Genomic DNA, 12071 nt, shown 5'->3' on the forward strand with positions numbered 1-12071 from the left:
ACTCACTGCTTTCCCCAAACCTTAGTTTTAAGCCTATTGATTCAACATCTATTAAGGTCTTCATCTTCACTCTAAAAACTATCATTCTCGTGGGTAGTTTCTGACTTTAGCATGTATTTACTGACATTCAAGCCTTATCTATTAATCATCGGTGTACATAGATCCTAGAAGGGATATTTCAAGAGCAGATGTCTCCCATCAAGCAGACATGTAAGGCTGCACCGTAGTCCACACTTTGTACCTTCTATAAGCACTGTAGGCTGGATTTGTGGTCTTCTGATGATCTTTCTGTCTTTGGAAGGGTTCTGCAAGCTGTGATCTTGCCCTAGTTTTAATGTTCGTCTCTGAAAATTAGTGGCACTGTGATGGGTGTTATGAACTGGTGGTTTAGGAGCAACATGGGATGAGCTCTGGAGGAGGTGGTACCTGTACTGACCGCAGTTCCTGATCTTAACACAACACTAGAAGTAGCCGTGGGATGTTCCTGTCACTCCCTAGACACCTCATCACAGCCGGAGGACTAACTACCCCTAAAGATAGAAACAGGAAAGCTATCTTGCCTCAGAGAAAATCCCCAAAGGAAGACAGCCCCCCACAAATATTGACTGTGAGTGGAGAGGGAAATGACATACGCAGAATGAAACCAGGATGAAGCAAAGGAGGCCACTCTAGCTAGATAGATAGAATAGGACAGAATACTGTGCGGTCAGTATTAAAAACTAGAAAAATCCACCACAGAGTTTACAAAAATCTCCACACCTGACTAAAGGTGTGGAGGGTAAATCTGCTTCCCAGAGCTTCCAGCTTAACTGAATAAATCCATACTAACAAGCTGGACAACAAAAAACATAGAAAGTGCTGAACAATAAAGTCCACAAAATGTGGACTGCAAAGAACAAAGCAAGAACTTAACTTTGCTGAACTGGTCAGAACATCAGGGAGATCCAAGAGATGTGAATCCAAGCAGGAACCATTGACAACTGGCACTAGCTGAAGGATAGAGCCAGGATAAATAGCCGAGCCAGAATAGACGATCAGTGGAAGCAGCTGCTGACTGCTAAATCCAAGGAGCAGCCATACCACTTAAAACCACCGGAGGGAGCCCAAGAGCAGAACTCACAAAAGTGCCACTTACAACCACCGGAGGGAGCCCAAGAGCGGAATTCACAACAGATGGGGTGGGTGGGGGGGCAGGAATCAGATTTTCCAGGTCCCATGACTGCACTCTTATAATCCCTCCTTTCCCTGGTGATAGGTGATCACTTCAGTTCCTTCATGGTGATTTCACAAAGTATAAAAAAGAAATTTTGTGGTGTATAGAAGCATTAGGGGGTGTTCTCTCGTGTTCCGTAAACCAACTGATGCTTTGGGGAGGTTTTGCCCTCTAATTCTGTAGGTTACCTGTCCTTGAAGAGTGAATCGACAGGTTCAATTGAGTTTGGGGGGAGCTGGCCAAATGATAATTGGGTGAGATGCAGATCACGTTTCTGGCTTCAGACTGCCTGTTCTTTGAGAAGCCACATCAGAGCACCCGTTCAGCTGAGTGCTCTTGTAGCAGTTGGCCAACAGCCTGCATGCGTGTTCGTCCATCTTCAGGTAAGTATGTGTAAGTGGGTGGTGCTGTTATGGACAGTAAGGAACACGCTGTCACTTTAAGAGGCTGCACCCCCTTGTCTGGCGTGATGGAATGTTCTGCTTCTCCCCTGCAATAGTCTGTGTGATGAACTAGTCTGGCAGAGTGCAGGTGTGGAGCTGTAGCAGCGTGTGTGAACTGAGGCTGCTGCAGAGAGGACTTTTTGTGCTGATAGCTGAAAGAGAACTGTGTCCTGACATAGCTGCAAGAGAGCCACGAAGATACAGAGAAAGGGATTTAGTTTCCAGGAGCATCCCTAGGATCCAGAAGCAAGGAGAAGACCACGTTTCACAGAGCTGACAAAGCCGTGCGCACCACCATATTAGACTGCTGGGGGCCCCCCTGGGACTGGAGCTGATTCTCAAACATCACCGTGAGTTTGTTCCTGTTTGGTGCACCTGTTAGGGCCTAGTGTAGGCTTCAATAGTCAGTACACGGAAGCCGTGTGGCCTACTAAGTAAAGGCCAGGGAGGTTATACATAGAGTAGCATCATCACTTGTTTGTTTACATTTGCTGGTTAGACATATTTTTAGTCTGTAGTAGTTGGAGCACCGTGCTACTTTACGAGAAAGATAAAGTTTATTACTCTTATAAATTGTCTGTTGCTATTGTGTACCCTGTTTGCATCTTCCTCATTCACTTCGTTCCTTGCCTCCCAATAAATCTACCCTTTGTTTGCACCTCATCTTGTGTACAGTAGTCTTCCTGCACTGTGGTGATCCCCGGCCATCGCTTCATATGAGTCGCTATAAGTTACGCTTTGGCCCAGAAGCTGATATTTCCATACCAGGGCAAGTTGTAGAAGTCTTGTAAAATGAAGGCTTAGCACTAAATATCGAGTCTTTGCAGAAACTTGATGGCTGTCAAAAGTTTTTAAACTTATAGAATGCTTCTAATTGTGCTTCATTATACCTTAGAAACATCTGACTAATAGATTTAAAAGCACCAAACCAGCACAATTTTGAAATTTATTGACTTGGAAGTCAAACTTTTTTGGCCATGAGTGTGTAAAAATAAAATAAAATTTATTCTCCCTGGATTATTTTTAACTGTTTTTCTTCTACTGGATGTATACAGTGCTGAGAATCTGTCATACAGCAAGTGCGAGCAGGCTATTTAAAAAAAAAAAAAATCCCCAACCAGTGATACTGACAATATATATAGCATGAACAGGAAAAGATTGAGGTTCTCCGAGTAGGGTTTGTACAAATACCTACTTAAAGGGAATCTGTCACCAGGTTTTTCCTACCTCATCTGGGAGCAGCATATTGCAGGGGCAGAGACCTTGATTCCAAAAGGGCATGTAGAGGCATTAAGAAAGCTAATCCTGCCCACACCAAGGAGTCTCAGCTTGCTATGTACAATGTCCATTGTCAGTGAGCTTCTTACCAGAGGAAAGGACACATTTGGACAACTGCTCACAAGAGGACCAGTCATGGCAGTGATGTCCTGGATGATAAAACCTTCATTGTAAGTAAATGGCACACATCCAAAGTGACACATCATTGAAATCTGTTTCTGCCCCATCCCCTGCGGTCTTCAGACTAGAGTGAAAATCTATTGACAGATTCACTTTTAATCATGGAATAGGAGAATTTATACTAGGGAGTCGGCAGAACACCACAATACCCACTAAGGTGAAGAAGAATTCATCCATTTACCAAAAGCCAGATCCTGTATTTTCTCCTGGGTGGAGAAAAACTATGCTGTGTGCGTATATGATCTATAGTGTATAGAAATATTGCCAATATGCTCTCTTGCTATGTAAACCTACAACACCTACAGTTGTGTGAAAGTGACCCTTCCTGATTTCCTATTCTTTTGCATATTTTCCTCACTTAGATGTTTCAGATCATCAAACAAATTTAAATTGGTCAAAACACAAGCAAACCCAAAATGCAGTTTATGAATGAAGATTTTTGGGGAAAAATAAATCGAAACCTACAGGGCCATGTGTGAAAGTCATTGCCACCCTCAGCAAGAACTGCAATCAAGCGTTTGCGATAAGTCAATTAGTCTTTCACAACACTCTGGAGGAATTTTGGCTCATCGTTTCAGAATTGTAATTCAGCCACATTGGAGGATTTCTGAGCATGAGCTGCCTTTTTGCCACAGCATCTCAATTGGATAAAGGTCAGGATTTTGATTCGACCACTCAAGTCTTAATTTTGTTTTTCTTAAGCCATTCAGAGGAGGACTTGCTGATGTTTTAAGATAATTGTCCTGCTTCATTCTCCTTCAGGATTTTTTGTAGACAGAATTCATGGTTCCATTTACCGCAACAAGTCTTCCAGGTCTTAAACCAGCAAAACAGCCCCATACCATCACACTACCATCACAATATTTTACCATTGGTATGATCCTTTTCTGAAATGCTGTTATTTCAATGCCAGATGCAATGGGACATAAACCTTCCAAAAAGTTCAACTTGTCTCTTCAGTCCACAGGGTTTTTCCCAAAAGTCTTGGGGGTCATAAAGATGTTTTCTGGCAAAACGGAGATGAGCCTCTAAGTTCTTATTGTTCAGCACTAGTTTGTCTTGGAACTCTGCCTTGCAGGCTGTTTTTGTCCAGTGTTTGATGGAGTCATGAACACTGTCCTTAAGTGAGGCCTGCAGTTCTATATATGTGGATACTGGCTCACTGTGGTTTGCTATAGTCTGATTGAAAAATGGGTTTATAGCCTCTTCCAGACTGACAGATCTCAATTACTTTGTTTCTAATTTGTTCCAGAATTTTAGATCTCTGCATGATGTTTTGGTTTGGAGGAGATTTTTTTTTTCACCTTGTCAGGCAGGTCCTATTTAAGTGATTTCTTGATTGAGAACAGGTGTGGCAGTAATCAGGCATGCGTGTGATTAGGAAATTTGAACGGTTTCCCAAAGATGTGATAAACTACAGTTAATTTTGTCTTGGGGGGGGGGGGGGGCATGGAGGGGCAATCACTTTTTCACAGTGCACTGTGTAGGTTTGGATTTCTTTTTCCCTTAAGGCTATGTGCCCACATTCAGGAATGTATGCAACATTTTCCTTAGCAAATCTGGACACCTTTCGCAGGAAGTCCGCTTGCATTTTTCTCCTTCGCCTCATTGGGGGACACAGGACTGTGGGTGTATGCTGCTGCCGCTAGGAGGCTGACATTAAGCATAAAAAAAACCCCCAGTTCATGCTTAGTGTCTGAATGAGGCACAGGTCTGGTCTCCAGACCTCCCATATTTCTTTCTCTGCACCTTGGAAGCGAGACAGGGGTGACGGACACTTTTGAAGGGGTCCGATCTCCCCAAACCATCAACGGGCGAGCACGTGGAGTGTTGTCTCCACGTATCCTTTCCCGCAACGTGGGATCACTTGCCAGACTTAGCTCTGACCACCCTAAGGTAACGAAACCCTAGGCTGTACAGGTGCATATGTGCAGTCCATGCAGCCCTCACTGCATCACCAATGCTTAGACAGCGGTGATGGAAGGAGGTGGACGGTCCCTCTCCTTATCCCCTGAAGGGAAGATGGAGTTTAGGGTGCCTGCACTGTCCTTTAGACAGCCCCCCTCTAACCTTAAGATCCTCACGTGGGGGGGCCGGGGGGCTCCTGTGGCAGCGCGCATCATAAAAAGTGTCTGGAGGGCAGCGGGCGCCGTGGCCTTTCTGTTGCTGGCGGTGCCGCGGACTTTCTGCTGTCAGCGGCGCTGTGGTTTTTTTTGGCTGCTTGCGGCACTGCGCCGGATATCCCGCCGTCAACTTCTGGTCGGACGGGGGCCGACTAATCTAGTCCCCGGCTTTTAACATGCTAGGCCACAGGCGGAAGCCCCGCCCCTTCCAGCCGCACAATCTTCTGGCGGATCCGCCCCTCATCCTCGCCAAACGCTGTGGAAGAAATTTAGGCCCTGGCTTCGGCCTCCTATAGGCCGCAACACTGACATGTCCAGCGGTACCGCCCACCAATGGAGCGCTCTTTAGAAGGTCAGCGCTGACGCGTCGCACTGACAGGTTCCACAGGATGGACGGGGACACAGGACTGGGGTAAGTGCTTCTCTCCCCAGCCTGACAGCTGCAATATGTTTTTCTGCAGCCTATAGCATTTGCGGGGCACCATGTCTAGAAGGACCAAATCTTATACGGTTTTATATACCGCATGTGTAGCCTGTCGGTCTGCTGTTCCGCATGCCCAGAGTAATCGTCTCTGTAAGGCCTGCGATTCCGAACGCGCTCAAGAGCCCCCCTGCGACTCAAGCAGAAATAGTAGTTTCTCCCCTGGAATGGGTCACGTCCTTGTCGCAATCTATGGCATCCCTAACAAAGGCGATCGAGTCCCTTCAGTCCCTGGCAGGGGGGGGGGGGGACTAGGGACAGCGGTTCATCAGCCCTAGAGAGGTCCTCTAACTCACAGGAGCCTTTGGCCTGCAGGGGCCGCACTAGGCAGACGCAGGGGGAACGAACCCACACCGCATCTCCCGGTCCATCAGGTGCATCTGCATCCTGGAGTTCCGCGCCTCGTTCACCCTCACCAGTGGAGAGTAGTGAACACGGTTCAGACTACAATTCCGAGGGGTCCCTCAATTTAGAGGCACCTGATTACCAGGAGTCAGTAGATAGTCTAATTGAGGCCGTCAACCAAACCCTGGGAGTAGGACGAATCCGCCTTGGCCTCTGGTCATAAGGTATCGTTTAAGAGGGTCAAGCAGCCTCATAGGGTGTTCTCAACTCATCCTGAGTTTGAGGACTTGGTCCAATGTCACAGGGAGCGTCCGGACAGGCGTTTCTCAGGACAAAAGGCCCAAAATGCCAGATACCCGTTAGCCCCAGAGTTGCATAAGAAGTGGGCAGAGTCCCCTTCGGTAGATCCACCGGTTTCTCGTTTGGCCTCTAACACGCTGTTATCCCTTCCCAACGGCTCCTCTATTAGGGGTCCAACTGATCGCCTCATAGAAATTTTGGCTTGTTCAGTTTTGAGGCTTCAGGTTCAGCCCTCTCGTCCTCTTTTGCGGTGACTTGGGTAGCTATGGCCATGATATCTTGGTCAGAATCTTTAAGGTTCTACAGGAGAGGGATCTACTAGCAGAGTTGACAGAAATGTCAAATCAGATGGCTCTAGCTGGGAGCAACCTGATCAATGCGTCTTTAGATGCTGCGAACTGTGCAGCATTGGCAGCCGCAAACACAATTGCCATTAGAAGGGCCCTTTGGTTGAGAACATGGCGGGTGGATTCTACCTTGAAAAAATCCCTTACAACTCTCTCATATCAGGGGGGCTGATTATTTGGAGAAAAATTGGGTCAGCTCATTTCTGATACCACAGGAGGGAAAAGCAATTTTCTCCCACAGCAAAAGATTAAACAGCCTTTTCGACGCCAATTCCAGGCTCATTTCAAGTCCTTTCGTAATACCAGGTGGACCCCAGCGTCAAACCCCGTTGGCCCAGGTCGACCTAATCAGGACAGATATCATCAGATCTCCTACAGGCCCCACCCATTGAGAAGAATGCGGTCCCAGCTGCCAAGATCAAGGGGATCTAGGTCCCATAGGTTTTCAGCCAAATGACTGAGTAGGTGGCTGTCTGCTCTTGTTTCATCAGTCTTGGCTCACGGTGGTTCACGACAGGGGGGTAAGAATTGGAGTCCTCGGGGTACAAGATAGTTTGTCAGACACCCACCATGCCAGTTCTTTCCCTCCCGTTTTCCCAGTTCAGAATCCCGAGTACAAGCCCTGTTCAAAACTGTAGAATCCCTTAGACTCCGTGGGGTCATCACTCCAGTTCCAAAGGAAGAGAGATTTCAGGGGTTCTATTCCAACCTGTTTATAGTTCCCAAAAAAGACGGAACTGTAAGGCCCATTTTGGACCTGAAATATTTAAACAGATTCGTCAAAATTCGTCACTTTCGAATGGAATCTCCCCGGTTGGGTCATTGCAGCAATGGAAAAGGGAGAATTCTTAGCTTGAATACATATTCAAGATGCCTATCTTCACATTGCCAGATTTCCTTTGCATCAAAAATTTCTGCGTTTTGCAGTAGGCAGCCTACATTTCCAGTTCACAGCCGTACCTTTCGGACTGGCCACCGCACCCAGAGTATTAACAAGGGTCATGGCAGCAGTGGTGTCCATCCTGCATTCCCAGGGCATACTCGTCTTGCCATATCTAGACGACCTCCTTATCAAGGGGCCGTCTTGTCAGGCCTGCGAGGAAAGTGTCAGCATTACTCCGGATACTCTTTCTCGCCTAGGGTGGTTGGTGAATCTAAAGATATCGTCCCTTGTACCATCTCGGAAAATCTCTATTTTAGGGATGATCTTCGACACCTCACAAGGTTTGACAATCCTGCCCCGGGAAAAGGTCCTGATCCTCCGGCAGGAAGTGAGGGTCCTTCACCGGCCGAGCTGTCATACAATCCGGTTCTGCGTGAGGGTCTTGGGAAGGATGGTAGCGGCAATAGAGGCAGTGCCATTTGCGCAACTCCTTCGTCCTCTCCAACACGCACTCTTGGCAGCATGGGACAACAATCTGTGCTCTCTCAACCTCAAGTGCTGTCTGTCTCCCCAGGTCAGACAGGCTCTCGCATGGTGGTCAACGAGTCCTTCTCTACAACAGGGGAAGGAGTTTCCCCCAACACATTGGTATATGATATACTTGGCACACTCCAGTGAGTCTGATGCAAAAGAGTGTTTAATACAATACATAGTATTCACAAACATTTCGGTCTGCAAGGACCTTCATCAGTGTGCTCTATAGCTAAGCGAGGGAGGGTATATGATATAGACCCTTCAGAGAAGACAACATTTTTAATCAAATTGAGATGAACAGGAAATCCTGTTGGAATAGAGGGCTAAACTAGCCGATCAAGCCGGAGGAAGGCTGGAGAGTAGGAAGAAGACGTGGTATCCACCGCAGGTGGAACACTGCGCTGTTCTTCTGAAGCGGACTTCAGCGTGCAACGAGAACGCACAACGTCATTGACATGCACCCCCGGTCATGTGCATACGGACATCAGATGCTGGCATGCATTGATGCAATACACATCAGCTGATGGAGCGTAGGAGGACACACATCCAGTTGATTTCTTCTGGCGTCAGCATGCACCTGCTTAAACTGTGGTGAGGCAGAGAACCAGTGAAAGCTACATGCCTGGGGGCCAAACCTGAGACCAGGGTCAAGGATGTCAGTGGTAACTATTGCGAACCCGATCATTGTTACTGGCTAACCCTAAATAAATTGTTCCATACTGTACCCCTGAATAGATTGCCCTTTATTGTTCTCCCAGTACAACATTACATCATTTTATCCTATGAATTATTGCAGCCACTGCACACTGATGTCCTTCCCACAGTTAATAGTAAAAATGACTCTTCAGTAGTGATGAGTGAGTGTACTCATTGCTCGGGTGACCTCCGAGTATTTGTTATTGCTCGGAGATATAGTTTTCATCGCCTCGGTTGCATGATTTATGGCTTCCAGATACGCTGAATACATGTGAGGAATGCCTGTTTGTTAGGGAATCCCCACATGTATTCAGCGTATCTGGAAGCCGTAAATCATGCAACTGAGGCGATAAACTATATCTCCGAGCAATAAAAAATACTCGGAGGTCACTTGAACGTGCTCAGGAAAACCCGAGCAATAAGTACTCGCTCATTACTACTCTTCAGTGTTCAGCTCCAGCAAGGCGCATTCACCTCATCCCACCATCATTCTGCTGCCTGTGTGCTCCAATACAGAACTAGTGATGACATGACACCACCTCACCTGTATACCGTATCTGAGGACCTCGGTGGATTAGTGCTCCTCTGCACCCGCCAACAACCATGAAGTCAAATCTGCAATTGCTTTTGCTTCTTATAGATGTGGATACAATTGTGTTGCGAAGAATCAATCTAGTATTTTCCTACTCATTGGTCTAGCGACTGATTTAACGATTAGTAAACAAATTCAGGAAGTGTCGGGAGCAGGAGTTCTTTCCCACCTCTCCCCAACCTAAAGGTGCGCTCCAGGCTTTAGACGTCGTAAAAGATTTAGTATGATGGAACTTTAGTGCAATCCATAGGAACATGAGACTGTCTAGTAACATAAATTTGCTCTATTAATCTGCTAATATTGCTGTCGGCAATGTGGGATGACTGGTACCTCAGGCTTGTTCTCTATACAGGTCACTTCAGCTCTATATTGTATGTAGACCATATAGTTCTAGAGTGCTGGACTAATGTACTAAATGTGTCACTATAGCACTGTCACTGCATTACAGCTGTAGAAGTCATTTTGAATGTGCAATCACAGTACAGAAATGCGTGATCTTAAAGGCTGGGGTCTCAAATTTTCAGCTAATGATCTGACACTGAGGACACATGAAATTCCAGATGTGCTTATATAATCTAAAATCTGTTCTAGGATGTTCACAGCCACTGGAGATGTCTTCTATTTAGAGCAAATCAAAAACATCTTGATTAGAAAACGACTTATACACAACTGGCTCTTTCAAGAAGAAAATTTTTGGGTGGTCCATCTTCTCCCACAGAGCCTTCTCCTGTTGTTGGAATATGACACGAAAATATATGAAGGTAACTTGGCAGTCTTTTAAACTTGGCACCAATTGTAATGTAGGTATTTCTTAGCTAAACCCTGTTAGGGTAAGTTCTCACTAGTTGTTTTTTTCTTTCTTCAGCAAAACCTGATCTCTTGGCAGGAAAGAAGCTGCAGAAAGCAGGTTTTGCATGTTTTTTTCTTGCTGTGGTTTTGTCATGCTAGATTTCTCTTGTGAATTCTGATTGAAAGTTTAGTGCAAAAAAAGTCCTATTCTACAGAATCAGGTTTTGGCACAAAAACACACCGCAAAACCTGATACCTGCATTTTTGCTGTGAATTTTCAGCGTTTTTTTAACCACCCATTCAAGTCAATGGATGAAAATCGCTGAAAAAAACGAGGGACATGCTGTATTGTGCAAAAAAAAAAATGCAAAGCTGATGACCAAAAACAAGCTGTGTGCATGAGATTTCTGAAATCCCATAGACCTAGCTGGTACTGTAAAACACAGCTGAAATTTTGTATAAAGCTGAAAAAACACCTAGTGTGAACTTACCCTTAAAGAGGTAAAAATCTACATGTGGCATATAGCGGTAATAATGCAGGGTTAGCCCTATTCCCTATTTTGGTAGATGGGTGTACAAGAATATAATGCATCCCAAAAAGCCCACAAATTACAGATAGACTGTGGCTATGACTATCCAATCCAAAATCACGATTCCTTCTGCGGGCATAAAAAGAGCATTTGTTAGTAACCCAACAAGAATCCAACACGGAACAGTTTAGTATTTTCTTTAGCCTCCATTAAGAAGCACTTAAAAATTTGGTGTAATTATTGAGCACCACCACCCCCCCCCCCAATTCGTGTTTTTTTTTTTTGTTGTTTTGTTTTTTTTTCCCCTTTTATTAAGGTAACCAGCCAAGGTAAAGCACAGTTGTTGGCTGATATTATCAGGCTGGGAAGGTCCCTAGTTATTGGACCCTTCCGGCCTAAAAATACCAGCCTGCAGCCATCCCAGAATTGATGCATCACATTAGATGCGCTTTGCCCAGCTCTTCTTAATTGCCCTGGTGCTTTGCCAATCGGGATAATGGTAGTTGGGGTTGTCAACTGTGAAGTATCAACAATTACAGCTGGCATCAAGCCCTCTTTCAGACCTCCATTACTGACCCAGTAATGAAAAAAAACTAAAATTGTATTTGGAAAAACACTTTCCCAGGTTGACCTATATTAAACCCGTTTACCCCCGAGGTGGTGGGAATGTTAATGACGTGGCCAATTTTTACAATTCTGACCACTGTCCCTTTGAGGTAATAACTCTGGAACGCTTCCATGGATCCTAGTGATTCTGAGAATGTTTTCTCAAGACATATTGTACTTCATGGTAGTGGTAACCTTTTTTTTTTATATGACTTGCATTTATTTTTGAGAAAATTTGTAACATATTCAAAATGTTCACCAAAATTTAATTTTCCAACTTTGAACTTTCATGCTTTTAAAATGTCGCACAAAATACTTAATACTGTATTTTTCGGACTAAAAGACGCACTGGACCATAAGACGCACCCCAAATTTTCAGAAGGAAAATGGGGGGGCGCGCGCGAGTGTCAAATGGGGGTCCGTCTTACTGTCCGAATTCAGCTTACCAGGGAAGGGATTCACACAGATAGGAGTGGTCACAGGGGTCGTTCGGTGGTCCAGGCTGGTTGGTGGCCTTCGGGAAATCCCATCTCAGGCTGGTGCTTTGTGTTGCGGTGGTGCTCTGTGTTGCAGCGGTGCTCTGTGGTGGCTGGGCTCTGTGGTGCGGTGGTGTCAGGGCTCTGTGCTGGGGCGGCAGCAGCTCTGTGCATGGGGGACTCCGCCAGCATTTCGTCAAAGCCCAGAAGTCCCCCGTCGGCTCCATTGCTGCGACGTGGTTGTCCTCTGGAAAG

General features: G+C 45.8%; 1 protein-coding gene across 1 annotated transcript in view; it reads left to right on the plus strand.

Moving 5' to 3' along the window:
* The window catches only part of LOC143807696 (uncharacterized), a 126084-nt gene that overhangs the window by 97669 nt on the left and 16344 nt on the right, over positions 1-12071 (plus strand). Inside the window, exon 7 of the mRNA XM_077289532.1 lies at positions 10007-10176. Within this exon, the coding sequence (XP_077145647.1) occupies positions 10007-10176 (170 nt within the window). The remainder of the gene's footprint in view (positions 1-10006; positions 10177-12071) is intronic.

Source organism: Ranitomeya variabilis, chromosome 2 (genome assembly GCF_051348905.1).
Source record: "Ranitomeya variabilis isolate aRanVar5 chromosome 2, aRanVar5.hap1, whole genome shotgun sequence".
In the NCBI taxonomy this organism is placed as follows: Eukaryota; Metazoa; Chordata; class Amphibia; order Anura; family Dendrobatidae; genus Ranitomeya; species Ranitomeya variabilis.